This window comes from Narcine bancroftii, chromosome 2, assembly GCF_036971445.1.
Source record: "Narcine bancroftii isolate sNarBan1 chromosome 2, sNarBan1.hap1, whole genome shotgun sequence".
Taxonomy (NCBI): domain Eukaryota; kingdom Metazoa; phylum Chordata; class Chondrichthyes; order Torpediniformes; family Narcinidae; genus Narcine; species Narcine bancroftii.
The window spans coordinates 277,764,824-277,779,109 of record NC_091470.1 but is presented as its reverse complement, the minus strand read 5'-3'; the positions used below and the strand labels follow the sequence as shown (position 1 = coordinate 277,779,109).

Sequence of the window (14,286 nt, the reverse complement as noted above, 5' to 3'; positions counted from 1 at the left end):
GTCGTCAAAGAATTTGAAAGAGACGTTTTACGATATTGCCTGAAACACTTACTTCCCTTGTTTGCCTCAATGTTCAGCATCATCAGCTAAATGGAACAATACAATAAACAAAATGGAGTGATCCACCAGTCAAAACTGTAAAGAATCAAGGAACTTCTGGCGACAAGTTTCTTGGCAACACTTTTGGCCTATATTTCATTTTCCTGTCAAAAGATTGATGGACTGTGGTGATTACTCACACCTTCGCAACCATCTCCAATAGTTTAATAGTTAATTTAACATCAGCAATGCTAAAAAAATGTGGCATCTAGTGTTTTGCTATCTTGGTGGAATTTAATGTACATTCCAGGCAGGTGGAGTTTGTTCCAGATTAGAATGTTGGGCTGGAGGAGGAGGATGCCAAAATTGGATGAGGGAACATTAAAAAATGGAGAGGAGTTTGTTGCATTGTAGAGCTTATCGTATGTTGTGGGCGATTCTGAGAAATGGTGCAGATCAAAAGGCAATAGAAATTGAACAACTGTAATGTTGAAAATTTTTTATCATTGAATTATTTTTGAATATTGCAGTTAAGCCCTGGTTAATTGACCTGAATCTTCCTCTCAATAGTGATCTGAAAAACAATCTTCTGGAAGAACTCAGTAAGTCAAGCAATAGCTAAGGAGAGAAAGTGAAACTCAATGTTTTTGGTTGAGACCGTGCATCAGGACTGGGAAGAGATAACCAGTAGAATAATTTTCCCACCATTAGAAAATACAGTTTTTTATAAAATACAATTGGAGTATGGTGCTCCTAAATTTCGTTTCATCCACTCCACTGAAAATATTTTTCATCCCACCTCTTTAATGAAATTTTGCTGAGGGAGGTGAAACATATCTGCTAACAGCTGCATTTATTGAAAATGCTGCTCCAAAAAATGAACTTTTTTTTAACTATATTCAAATTGGGAACTAAATAACAATAACTTTCATATTCCCTCTGCAATAAGTTTAATAATAAATGTCCAACTCAGAGATAATAGCATTATCGCATTGAACATCTTAGATTATGTGAATGGAAAAAAATGGCAGCATTGCCAGAGCTGCTGAAACAGCAGACCCGGGGAGAGCAGGGAGCGGAGGTACAGTACTGCTCTGAATGGGCAGCACGGTTGGCGTAGCGGTTCATGCCACATTTTTACAGCACAAGCGATTGGGACCGGGGTTCGAATCCCTTGCTGTCTACAAGGATTTAGTTTGTTCTCTTCATGTCTGCATAGGTTTTACCCAGGGGCTCCGATTTCCTCCCACCCTTCAAAATGTACTGTGGGTTGTAGATTAATGGGGTGTAAATTAGGTGGCATGGACTCATGGGTCAAAATGGCCTGTTACCATGCTGTATGTCTTTTTTTTAATATTTCTTATTGAGTTTAACATATAAACTTGTATACAAAATTTTGGGAAATCACATAACCAGTCATCTCATGAATATATAAATATATATAAAAACAAAATAATGGAATTACATTAAACAGTTCCTTGGTCTAAATTAAAAATTAAAATTAAATTAAAGTTCAAACACCCGGTCCTATTGCCGGCAGCTCCACGCAGGCTTTAAATGGCTTGTTAAAGGTGCCAACTCTTTTGTACATAAAATCTGCAACCACGGAGGTCTGCGCTCAAGATGGAGGCACCTGCCCTTGTGGGGTTGAGGGGTTGCAAACTCTGGGGAGCAGCAAACTGGTGCAGGACACCAGAAATTGAAAGAATACTCCCCTGCTGAAAGGAGAAGCTGAGGAGATGATCTTACAGGGAAGATGACTACTCCAGCAGACCAGCGAGTGGCTGAATGGCTGAGGGACCCACATAGGTCTGCGGGAAACTTTCAGTTGGGGAACCCACACAAACTGCGGACTGCTGGAGACTCGCTTATGGGAACTGAGTATTGGAGCCAGGATTTGAGAGGGTGCTGAGGGCAAGAGGGGCTCCCAAAGGGCTTTGGGTGCTAAAGGATTCCTGATTGTGTCAAGAGGATTGGATCTGGAGCTTGGGTTGCCAATGAATTTACCTGGATTCTGTGTGGCTGCAGAGGATGTGGAAGTGCTGGAGGCAAATCCACAGACACTTAGTGACTCTGAAGGGACCCTCTTTTGGTTCTCAATTTGTCTTAATGTAAGAGGTGCCGGGCAACACAAATGGTGACTCTTTGTTTCCTGTATATATTACATGTTCTGTAGTATATACCAAGAAAGGAATCGTGATTTAAAACTTTTCTAAGCTTGGTGAACAGGACTCAAGCTTCAAAGTTCAGATTAATTGTCAGAAAAATGTCACATACAACCCTTAGATTCATTTAAATGCGGATCAGGCAGAATTTCAACTTATTGGTAGTGCAAAAAATTGTACTCAAGATTCATATACAAAAGAGAAAAATATAAACAAAGAAAGAAATGTAAACAAGCTTTGCAATACAGAAAATAAATATTCAATAATAAATAATGTGTAAAATCAGAGTCCTTAAATGAGTCTTTCACTGAGTTTGTTGTTATGGAGTCTGATGGGGGAGAGGTAGCAGCTCTTCCTGAACCTGGTGGTACAAGTCTTGTGGCTCCTGTACCTCTTTCCTAATAGCAGCAGCGAGAACAGAGCATATCCTGGGTGGTGTGGATCCTTGCAGCAATATTTGATGTAGTTGTTGGGAGAGTTTTTCCTGTGATGTACTGATCTGTGTCACTATCTTTTGCAAGGCTCACTACTCAAAGGTATTGGTACCCCATACTAGGCCATGATGCAGCCAGTCAGCACACTTTACAATACACATCTATAGATATTTGCCAAGGTTTTCAATGTCATACCAAACCTATGCAAATACCGGAGAAAGTAGAGGCACCTATGTGCTTTCTTCATGATGACGTTCATGTATTAAGTCCAGGAAAACTACTCCGAGATAGTGACTCCCAGGAATTTAAATTTGATCACCCTCTCCACCTCTGATTCTGCAATGATTTCTGGATTGTATCCTTCTAGTTTTCCCTTCCTAAAGTGCACAATCAGCTCCTTGGTTATGGTGACATTGAGTGTGGGGTTGTTATTACACCATTCAGCCAAGTTTTCAATCTCCCTCCTGAATGGAGATTCATCGGCCCTTTTTAAGAAACCCACGACTATGGTATTGTCAGCAAATTTCTAGATGATGTTACAGTCATTGATGTAAAGCGAGTAGAGCAGGGGACTAAGAATGCAGTCCTGTGGTGCTCCGATACTGATGGAGATTGTGGACGAGATGTTCTTACACATCCTTGCTGATTGTGATCTGGAGGTGAGGAAATCTAGATTCCAATTACACAGTAGGCTATTGAGTCCCAGGACTTGGGGTTTGTTGATCAGTTTTGAGGGGATGATGTTGTTGAATGCCGAATTGTAGTCAATAAAGAGCATCCTGATGTATGCATCTTTGCTGTCCAGGTGTTCCAGAGTTTGTGTAGATACAGTGAGATGGCATCTGCCATAGACCTGTTGCTGTGGTAGGCAAAGGTGAATGGATCCATGTCGCCGCTCAGACAGGAGCTGATGTGCTTCAACACCAGCCTCTCAAAACATTCCTTCACTGTGGATGTGTGTGCTACTGGTCAATGGTCAATAATCATTTAGGCCAGGGGTGTCAAACTCAAATTCACAGAGGGCCAAAATTAAAAACTTGGAGCAAGTCGTGGGCCAAACTAAATATTTATTGAAAATTTTCAACAACATCTGCATGTTTTCTCTTCTTTCAACATATATAATGTTAACATTTTTCTTATTAAAATAAATGTTTAATAATAGTTTTGGTTAAACTCTTTCCAGAAGAAGCATTAACAAATGAGAAATAAAATATTCAATAAATAATATTTCTCTGTAGCCTTTAAGCTCCTTTTAAATGTATTTTTTTTCACAAGCCAACAAGTCAAAGAAAATAACAACTTGCTTCAATGAAAATCCAATCTTTCAACTATGAACAGTCCAAAGTGAACCAAAGCTTAGCTTGCTACACTGTGATTTACTCTGATGCACCTGGGTCTAAACCAGATACTTGGTATCTCTTCTTAGATGCAAGTTCATCAAACTCTGGGGTCAGAGTTTGCCTCCCACCTGTCTTGAAAGGTCCTGTTTTCTGTCTTTCGTTTGGCCTTTTTTCGTAAGGGGTTTATTACATGTGAGTTGGGCGACAGGTCACAGATGCTAATGAAAGTAAAGAGAGGAGGTGGGGGCGATTAGCGGGCTGACGGGCTGGCGCCAATGCATTTGCAAAGCATTCTGGGATTTGTAGTATTAGCTGTGCATGCCCTATACTGGCACGGTGGCCAGCAGGCCAGCTCTAATACATATTTGATATGATCTTGCAGGCCAAATATAATTATATCACGGGCCAAATTTGGCCCACAGGCCTGAGTTTGACATGTGTGATTTAGGCCCTTTACCACCCTCTTCTTGGGCACCAGTATGATTGAGGCCCATTTGAAACAGGAGGATACCACACCCTGTCAGAGTGAGATGTTGACGATATCAATGAATACATTGACAAGTTGGTCAGCACAGGTTTTCAGTATTCGGCCAGGCACTCCATTTGGACTAGATGCTTTCCTTGGATTCACTCTCCTGAAGGCAGCCCACGTCATTCTTGGATACTGACAGTAGAGAATCATTTAGAGGATGTGGGGGTCCGCAATAGTTCTTCCTTGGGCTGGTGGTCATATTTGGCGTAGAAGGCATTAAGTTCATCTGGAAGTGAAGCTTTGCTGTCTCCTACTGCTGTGGATTTGATTTTGTCATTTTGGCCCTGCCACAGCTATCAGGTATCCTTCACTGTTTCTATTATTGTCCAGAATATCTACTTTACCCAGGAGATAATGTTGTGTTCCAGATTTCTGGATTGAAATGCCTGTGATCTGGCTCTCAGCAGGTTCTGGATTTCATTGCTCATCCTTGCTTTTGGTTGCAGAAAATCCTGAACGATTTGGTACGAACACACTCATCCATAATCACCTTCTGTCTGTCCTGATCTTTGATGCCTCCCTTTTTAGGCTCTCTTTGTATAAAGGCAGAAGGAGCACTTACCAAAATGCAATCTTGGGAAAGAACGGTCAGCCTTGCTTATCTTGGTTTTGCAGTGATCAAGTGTGCTGGGACCTCTGGTACAGCAGTTTGGGTGCTGGTGGTAATTGGGTCGGTTTTTCTTGAGACAGGCTTAGTAAAAATCACCAACTATGATTTGTAATGCATCGGCATGAGCCGTCTTTTGTTCACTGACCACATCATGCCACTCTGCAAATGCCTGTTTGTAATCAACATCAGGAGGGATGTAAAATTGTGAAAAAATAGCTTCTGCTTTAAATTATGTATCAGTCAATGAAATCAGTTCCTCAGATTAGAAATGACTAAATATTATGTTTAGTTCACTTTATAATTGTGCATTAAATGATAGTGCAGTGGTTTACATATGAGTATGAAATGTGGCATGTTTTTTAAAAAAATTGCAAGAATCAACATCTATTTTACATTGGAAGCTATGTTTTGTTAAAGCAGCATTGCTTCTGTCACAATCCACAGAGGTTACACCAGCCTTTCATTTATTAATGAACTCAACATTGACCTATGCTCACTTCAGGTCAAATGGATTTTCTCCTGTTTCCTCCTAAATGGATCTCTGTCTAGAATTAAAACCAAGAATTCCTTTCCATTTCCCTTATGCATAAAAATAAATTATTTTTGTAGAAATCACTAATAAACAAATGTCAAAAATGAGATTTCAGTCCACACAGAGATTGACAGGTAATTAAAGCAGCTCATTTCCAGTTTCTGGTCCATTATGTTAAAATTGAATTTGTTGCATGTAAAGGTTCAATTTGGAAGTAAAGTTGATAATATCAGTTAAGATAAACGAGTTATGGACATACAACTCAGGAGCTTGAGTAGCCACTCTGCCTTTCCATCCTGTTCAACCACTCAATAAGATCTTGGGTAATCTGATTCTAATTGCAACACATCACTCCTAGTCACCCACAATGACATTTCACCTTTATTATCAAATATTTATCAGCCTCTGCTTTCACTATCCTTTGAGGTAAAGAGTCCCAAAGACTCTTGATCCTCAGAAAAAAAAACCTCATCTGTTTTAAATGAAAAGTCCATTTACTTTGAAACATCTAGTTCTGGATTCACCCAAAGGAGGAAATATCTCCAAATCCAGACACAAGAGACTGAAAATGCTGCAACATAGAGCAAAAATCAAACTGCTGAGAGAACTCAGCATGTCGAGCAGCATCTGAGGAGGCAAATGGATGGTCACACTCTCCAAATCCACCTTGTCAAGAACCTTCTTGATATACTGTATATATTTCAATGAAGATCTCTCTTGTTCCTGCAGGTACAAATCCTGGTCTCTCCAACCTTCCCTCACAGTCACAAGGCAACCTACCTATTCCACGTAGTCTCTTCAACTGCTTTCAGTGCATTAATTTTTTTTGCTGAATAAGGACATAAATTCTGCATATGGTACTCAAGATATGGCCTCATCAATGCCCTGTTAACCAAAGAATAACCTCCCTACTTTTCCATTTAATTCCACAACTCGTTTAGTCATGGGATTGCTCAGCATAAAAATAGGCCTTTTGGCCCAATTTATCCATGCTTACTTAACAAGTTTCCTATTTGAATGGATCCCATTTGCCTATAACCCTGTTTAAATGTTGTAATTGTCCCCACCTCCACTATTTTCTCTGAAAGCTCATTTCATATATGCACCACCCTCTAGTCTCTTCATATGGCAAACTGTAATCCAAGGGTACAGTCTAGAGAATTATTGTAACATTCTTTCAAGTATATTTTTTAGGAAAATAGACCAATAGTTGATATGATGCTGCAGGTGTGGTCTTACTAGTGCCCTATATAATTATGATGAGATATTTACTCCTGTATTCAAATATCAATTCCATTGCACCATTTGCTCTCAGATTCTGTTCTGATGAAGTTGTTGATCTGAAATGTAAACTTTATCTCTCTGCAGATGCTGCCTGACCTGTTTTTCTAGCATTTTCAGTTTGTTTCAGATTACCGGTGTCTGTAGTTTTATTGATTTTCATTGGTTTCCTGATTAATTGCTGTTGCAGCATATTAACTTTCAATGGCTTACAAGATCACACCAGCCCCTTAGTTCCTTTCGACATCAACATTTTAATTGGCTCAACAAACCTATTTTTTCCTGTGTTCGTTCCCTTTATCAAACATCGTTTTTGAAACACAAGGTTTCCATGTTATATTAGTATTACCTGTTAGCCCTCACCTGTAAGAGTCTGCCAGAGCATTTGATTCATAAAGCCCATCTGCTTCAAAAGGACATCCATTATACCATTGCTCAATCAAAGCTAAATGATATGCCTCAAAGACTATCGGCCAGTTGTGTGTCTCACAAGATAAAATATTGTTAAGGAGCAAATCAGCTCATGCCTCAGGAAGAACCTGGACCAATTTAATTCACCTATCATCACATCAGTGGATGCCAACTCACTGGCCTTCTATTCTGCATTACATCACCTGGATCATAAGAACACCGATGTCAGCATGTTGTTCATTGACTACAGCATTATTTTACCAGTAAAACCTAATCAAACAAAGAGATCTAGGGCTCTGGCCAACTCTCTCCAAATGGAACCTCAAATTCCTCATTGGCAGACCCCAATCAGTGTGATCGACAACATCACCTCCTCCCCGTTGACCATCAACACAAGGTCACGCTAAAGCTGTGTACTTAGTCCCCTGCTCTATTCCCGGTACATTCATGACTGCTTAAGTAGATTCAGCACCGATGCAATTTATAAATTTGCTGACAACACCACAGTTGATGGCTGAATAATGGGAAAGGATGAGCCAGAATACAAAATCGAGACTGAGAATTTGGTTGGGGAATGCCAGAAGAACAATTTCATTCTCAACATCACCACAATCAACAAGCTTATTGTTAATTTTAGGAAGGGAAATGCTGAAGGACCATGCACCTGTCTGCATTGATGGGACCCTGTTGGAGAGAGTTACTACCTTCAAGTTCCTGTGTGTCCACGAATCAGTGTGCCTCTCCTGGAGACAATACTGAGGCAACCATGAAGAATGCATGCCAATGGTACTTTCTAAGAAGTCAGGAGATTCAGCATATTACAAATATTCTATCAAACTTCTACAGTTGCATTGTAGAAAGATGCATCGTGGCCTATTAAAGTGCCCAGAAAAGCAGAAGGTTGCAGAATGTCACAAGCATAGACAAGTGTGTAATGGTGCTATGATGGCACTACAACTCCTAGGAGGCATTAAACCAGCTATGTGACATCAGTGCGTGATGATGTTAGCACGTGTCAAGCGTGATTCTGGCTTTTAAAAGGTTGTGCAGGTGACGAAGAGTAAATCTTTTTGATTCACTGTAGAAACACCTTGTGTGGTTATTTTGTCGTGTCCACTGTGATTCCAGTGGCCACAATTGTTGACCCCGAGAGTCCAAAAATGGACTCTGCAGCTGTTACTGTTGCTACCACCTTTCTGGACAGCTGAGGAACTGTGGTTCCAACAGGGTGATACACAATTTCACCTTCGCAAAGTCGAATTGGACACCTACCACTCGTTATTACCATCTTGTCAGTGCCCTGGGCCAGGCCATGACTGAGGGTTGGCGACTTACTACGGGATCTACCACATACCAGCAAGTATGATGCTTTAAAAGCACTTTTATTATGTGTATGTGTTATGTCCCAAAGGATAAGGGCAGCCAAACATTTCGATGGGTTGGGAGAACTAATGGATGAAATGCTGTTCCTGGCAGCTGGTGAAAGGCCCAGTATGTTACTCGAGCAGCTCTTTTTGAGCAAATGCCAGATGATATTAGGCTCTTGATCATTTGAAGAACCAAGGGCTGTAGTGGCGGAGGCAGACATTCTACGGCTGGCTAAAAAGCACAGCAAGGAAAGACAAGTCTGTACAACCAATATTGACCCATGTCACACTCTAGTGCTCTTAGGACATCACTCTCTACAAGCAGGCAATGCCCCAAGACAAGCAAGCAGCCTGTGGACGCCTCGTCTTGGTGTTATTACCACAGACCCTGGGGAGTAAATGCCTGCAAGTGCCTTCCACCCTGCCCATTTGCAGGAAATCCCCAGGCCAACCGCCAGTAAGGACTGTGGCAGTTGGCAAAAAACCTGCAAGCCTACTGTATGTATAGGACCAGTTGTCCCAGGAAAAATTTCTGGTTGACACGGGTTCAGAAGTTAATGTATTTCCACTCACCGGTTTTGACATATGCCATCCTACCCCGGACTTGCAACTATGAACAGTTAACAGTTCCAAAATTCCGACCTTTGGCACCAGGAAGATAAATGTCAAGTTTGAGAATCATCTCTACATTTGGCCATTTAAAATAGCAACAGTATCCTGACCTTTGCTTGGTGCAGATTTTCTTCAGGCACATTCATTCCTTATTGACTTAAAAGGGCGTCAGCTAATAGATGGAACTACTTTTTGGACTATTCCTCTGGCAGACGTATATACCCCTGCTCTGCACCTCCAAACATTAAGTAAACCAGTAGATGAATTCTCCAAGGTAATGGAATATTTCCATGAGATTACTGTTCTACAATTTTCTGCCTTCACTGCAAAGCACAGTGTACATGCCGCTTGCTTACAGAGAAGCTGCACTTAGCTAAGGAAGAATTTGCCAAGATGGAGGAACTAGGCATCATTCGTAGGTCTGACAATCCCAGGGATCCCCATAACATATGGTCCCGAAACACAATAGAGGTTGGCAACCTTGTGGAGATTATAGGCGGCTTAATGCCGCCGCCATCCTGGATCGTTAACCATTACCTCTTATTCAGGATTCTCAGCTAATTTGCATGGAACGAAGATCTTCTCCAAAATAGACTTGGTGTGTGGCTATTACCAAGTACCAGTAGAGCCAGAATACATTCCAAAAACAGCAACAATTACCCCATTTGGGTTGTTCCAATTTTTATGGATTAAATTTGGATTAAAGTACGCCACTCAATCATTTCAACGGATGATGGATGCTTTAGGACATGGTATGACCAATGTCTTTATTTACCTCAACGATATTTTAGTGGCCAGTGGGACTAAGGAAGAACATTTGGAACATCTTCATACACTTTTTATTTGTCTTCAAAAGTTTGGACTGACCATCAATCCGGATAAATGCATTTTTGTACATAGGATTAATCAGGAAGGCATGACTCCGCTGCCATCCAAAGTTGAGGCCATTATCAAGTACTCAAGACCTGCTACAGTTAAAAGCCTGCAGGAATTCTTGCGTATGGTAAATCTTTACCGTCGATTTCTTCTGGGAGCAGCTCATATCATGAAACCTCTTTTCGATTTACTGTTCAGAAATGCCAGGACTGAAGAGGGAAACAATGCCTTTTTTTAAAATTATTTTTTAAATTTTTCACACTATGAACCATATTAATCAAAATACACACAAACATTTCCCTCTTGAATATACACAATGTCATTTTCTCCCCTTTTCCCCCCTCCCTTCCCTCCCTCCTCCCCACCCCCCTCCCTACATATACAATACAATAAACCCATTAAACAATGCCATCACACAATGGAAATAAACAAGAAAATTGTGTCATCTACTTTTACACACTGGGTCAGTTCATTTCATCGTCTTCTCATTCTATCATTTTAGGGGGTGGGAAACAATGCCTTCTTGAAGACAAAAGATTTGCTGACTCATGCCACTATACTCAGCTACCCAGTTTTAAATGCAGCCTCCGCCCTTTCTACAGATGCTTCCAGTCTGGCTGTTGGAGGTCAACGGGCAATGGAAACCATTAGCATTCTTCAGCTGCCATCTTCGTGAAGCAGAGAAGAAATACAGTGCTTTTGATAAGGAGCTTGTGGCCATTTACTTGTCTATTCAACATTTCCATTATTTTTTGGAGGGCAGAAATTTTATTATGTACACCGACCACAAGCCCTAAACATTTGCATTTTTCAAAGTCGCAGAGCCCTGGTCAGCTCGCGACAATGGTAATTTTCATTCATTTCAGAATTCTCCGCAAAAATACTACATATTTCCGGAAAAGACCATGTTGTAGCTGATGCACTTTCCCGCTCTATTCCACTCAAGGTTTCATCTTTAGATTAAGGTATTGACTATGCAGCTTTGGCCACGGCCCAAGAACATGACCATGAGACGAATGGTTATTGGACTGCAATCATGAAGCTGCAACTGAAAAATGTCCAGTTTGGAGTTCATAGCAAATTACTCCTCTGTGATATATCAACAAACGTCGAATATTCGACTCTGTGCATGGTCTCTCACATCCATCAATTAGATTGACTGTTCATATGGTTTTGGAGTGGTTTGTGTGGCATGGTCTTAAAAGAGACATTACACAAATGGAGAGGTCCTGCATTGCCTGCCAAAAAGCAAAAGTTCAGCGGCATACTAAGGCACCACTGCAGTCCTTACCGGCAGTTACTCGTTGTTTTGTTCATGTCTACGTGGATATAATTGGTCCACTTCCTACTTCAAGAGGATACCGCTATCTTTTTACAATAATAGACAGGTTTACATGGTGGCCCGAGGCTGTGCCTATGATAGATGCTACTACAGGCACTTGTGCTCGGGCGTTCCTCAGTTCCTGGGTGTTTTGTTTTGGTTTACCGGTGCATATTACTTCGGATAGAGGACCACAATTTAGTTCCTCACTGTGGACGGTTTTGTCCCGCTTTCTTGCTACAACAATTCATCATACGAATGCTTATCATCCCCAGGCCAATGGAATGGAGGAAAGATTTCATCTACATCTCAAGTCAGTCTTGACGACTCATTTAGAGGGCCCGAACTGGACTGATGAGCTGCCTTGGGTATTACTGGGCATTAGAACAACTCCAAAGGAGGACCTCCAAGCTTCATCTGTGGAGCTCGTATATAGTGCACCGTTAGTGGTTCCAGGGGAGTTTGTCCCCTACCATTCCAACTCCAGCGATGATCCTAAGGAGCTGCTGAGCAAGCTAAGGGAGACTGGAGGAAAATTAACCCCTATACCACCATTGTCACATGGAGAACACTCTTCTTTTGTGCTTGAAGACCTCAAAAACTGCGATATGTCTCCGTCTGAAGGGGAACACTTAGTTAACCTTTACAGACATCCTATGAAGGACCTTATAGGATACTCAGACTAGGTTGACCTGTATTTTGGACATTGGAGGGAAGCCATAGTCATTCACTATTGACAGGTTTAAACCAGGTCATGTGGACAAGTCTTCCCCACTGTAGCAGTCAACAGTCTGTCACAGAGGTCGACAACCTAAAAGACAGACAAACCTTTCCGCTGGTTCTGAAGTGGGGGGGCCTGTAGCATGCTATGGTGGCACTATAAATCCAGGAGGCTTCGAACTGGCCATGTGACATCAGTGCATGATGACATCAGCACATGTCAAGTGAGTGATTCCAGCTTTTAAAAGGAAGGACAGACAGGTGATGAAAAATAAATCCATTTGATTCACTCGAGAAACGCCTTGTGTGGTTATTTTGTCATGTCCAGTGCAATTCCAGTGTGCACAAATGCATCATAGGCCCCGACCTCCCATCCACTGAAGACGTCACCCGAGTCCCATTCTCTTCACTCTGAACCTTGGGGAAGAAGGTACAGAAGTCTGAATACCAGCATCTCTAGGTTCAAGAACAGTTTTTTTTGTTTCATGGCTATCAAGCTCTTGAACCTCCCCTTGGGACCCTCATTACAAAAAATTTTCAGCATGATGAATGCTTCAGGATCATAAAAATGATTCATCTTTAGCATTGACACATGATGTTGGTATGAATGCCGAAGATGGTGACAAAACTTCCATTTGCCAGTACACAAAAGAAATGCACAATGGTCACAACATACAAATTGCTGGAGGACCTCTGTGGTCAATTTGTTGGAAACAATGGTCAATGTGCTGTTGATATACATCATGTTCATGATTCATTCTACACTTTTGCAGTGCCTATAGAAACTGTAATTTGCCTTGCCTACAGATTAGCTATCAACTAATGAAGAGGAGGAGCAGAAGAAAGCTCGCCCGCACTGCCAGCACTCGGCTGCAGCAGGAGTAAACGCACGCAGGCCGATTCCAGGGCGCACCACTCCATAACTGTGGACAGCGGTCGTAGATCTCCAGATATGGTTCGACCTAAAAGGGGAGACAGGCCTCTTCAGCCCGGTTAAGCAACCTGCATTGGAGAAGGACACTCTGAAATAAAACAGATGACCCAAGGACCTCGCTGCCACATCCCAGCTTGCTTGGCCATGGCACACGAACCATGGGTGTAAAGGGTGGGGCCAGTACAGCGCACACTCCACTCCACCTAAAAGCTCCTTTGCACAGGCCCGAGGACATGTCCACGTCCTCCCCCTCAAAAGATGCACACAAACTCAAGCTAGTATGCTGGAACATCAGAACCATGCTTGACAGGGCTGACAGCCACTGACCTGAACGTCGGTCTGCCCTCATCGCACATGTACTCCTCAGACTCGACATCGACATAGCTGCTCTCAGTGAAGTCCACCTTGCAGATGTAGGCAGCCTCCAAGAACACGGCACGGGATACACTCTCTACTGGTCTGGCAAGCCTCAGGCTGAATGACGCGTATCTGGTGTTGGCTTCATGGTCAAGAACTCCATTGCTTCCAAACTCGAAAACCTCCCGATAGGCCACTCTGACTGGATCATGTCCATGCAACTCCCCCTTCAAAACAAGCGACGCATCACTCTCATCAGTGTCTATGCTCCAACCCTTCAGGTGGAACCAGCAAAAAAGGACAAGTTCTACATTGATCTGCGCAACCTCATCCAACGCACCCCTACAGCCAAAAAGGTTGTCATCCTTGGCGACTTCAACGCTCGCGTCGGCAAAGACTCAGAAACCTGACCAGGAATCCTTGGCAAGCATGGAGTTGGCAAGTGCATTGACAACAGGCGCCTCCTGTTGGAGCTCTGCGCAGAACAGAGGCTTGTCATTACTAACACCCTTTTCCAGCAGAGAGACAGCCTGAAGACTACCTGGATGCATCCCCGATCCAAACACTGGCACCTTCTGGACTACGTTCTGATGTGAGGAAGAGACAAACGAGATGTGCTCCACACCAGGGTCATGTCCAGCGCGGAATGCCACACTGACCAGCGGCTTGTTCGCTGCAAGCTCAACCTTCACTTCAAGCCAAAGTTCAAGAACAGTGGAGCCCCCAGAAAGAGGTTTAATGTTGGAAACTTGCAG

At 42.3% G+C, this 14,286-nt stretch overlaps 1 protein-coding gene across 20 annotated transcripts in view; it reads left to right on the top strand.

Annotated features, from left to right (window-relative positions):
- The window catches only part of bbs9 (Bardet-Biedl syndrome 9), a 516,876-nt gene that overhangs the window by 141,500 nt on the left and 361,090 nt on the right, over nucleotides 1-14,286 (top strand). For 17 of the 20 annotated variants that reach the window (XR_011352170.1, XR_011352169.1, XM_069921046.1 and 14 more), the window contains one exon: nucleotides 570-641. The exons of the other annotated variants lie outside the window; for them this stretch is intronic. Coding sequence is in view for 15 of the 17 variants with exons in the window: in XM_069921046.1 (XP_069777147.1) it covers nucleotides 570-641 (72 nt within the window). In the remaining 2 variants the exon portion in view is untranslated. The remainder of the gene's footprint in view (nucleotides 1-569; nucleotides 642-14,286) is intronic. 20 annotated transcript variants of the gene reach the window in all.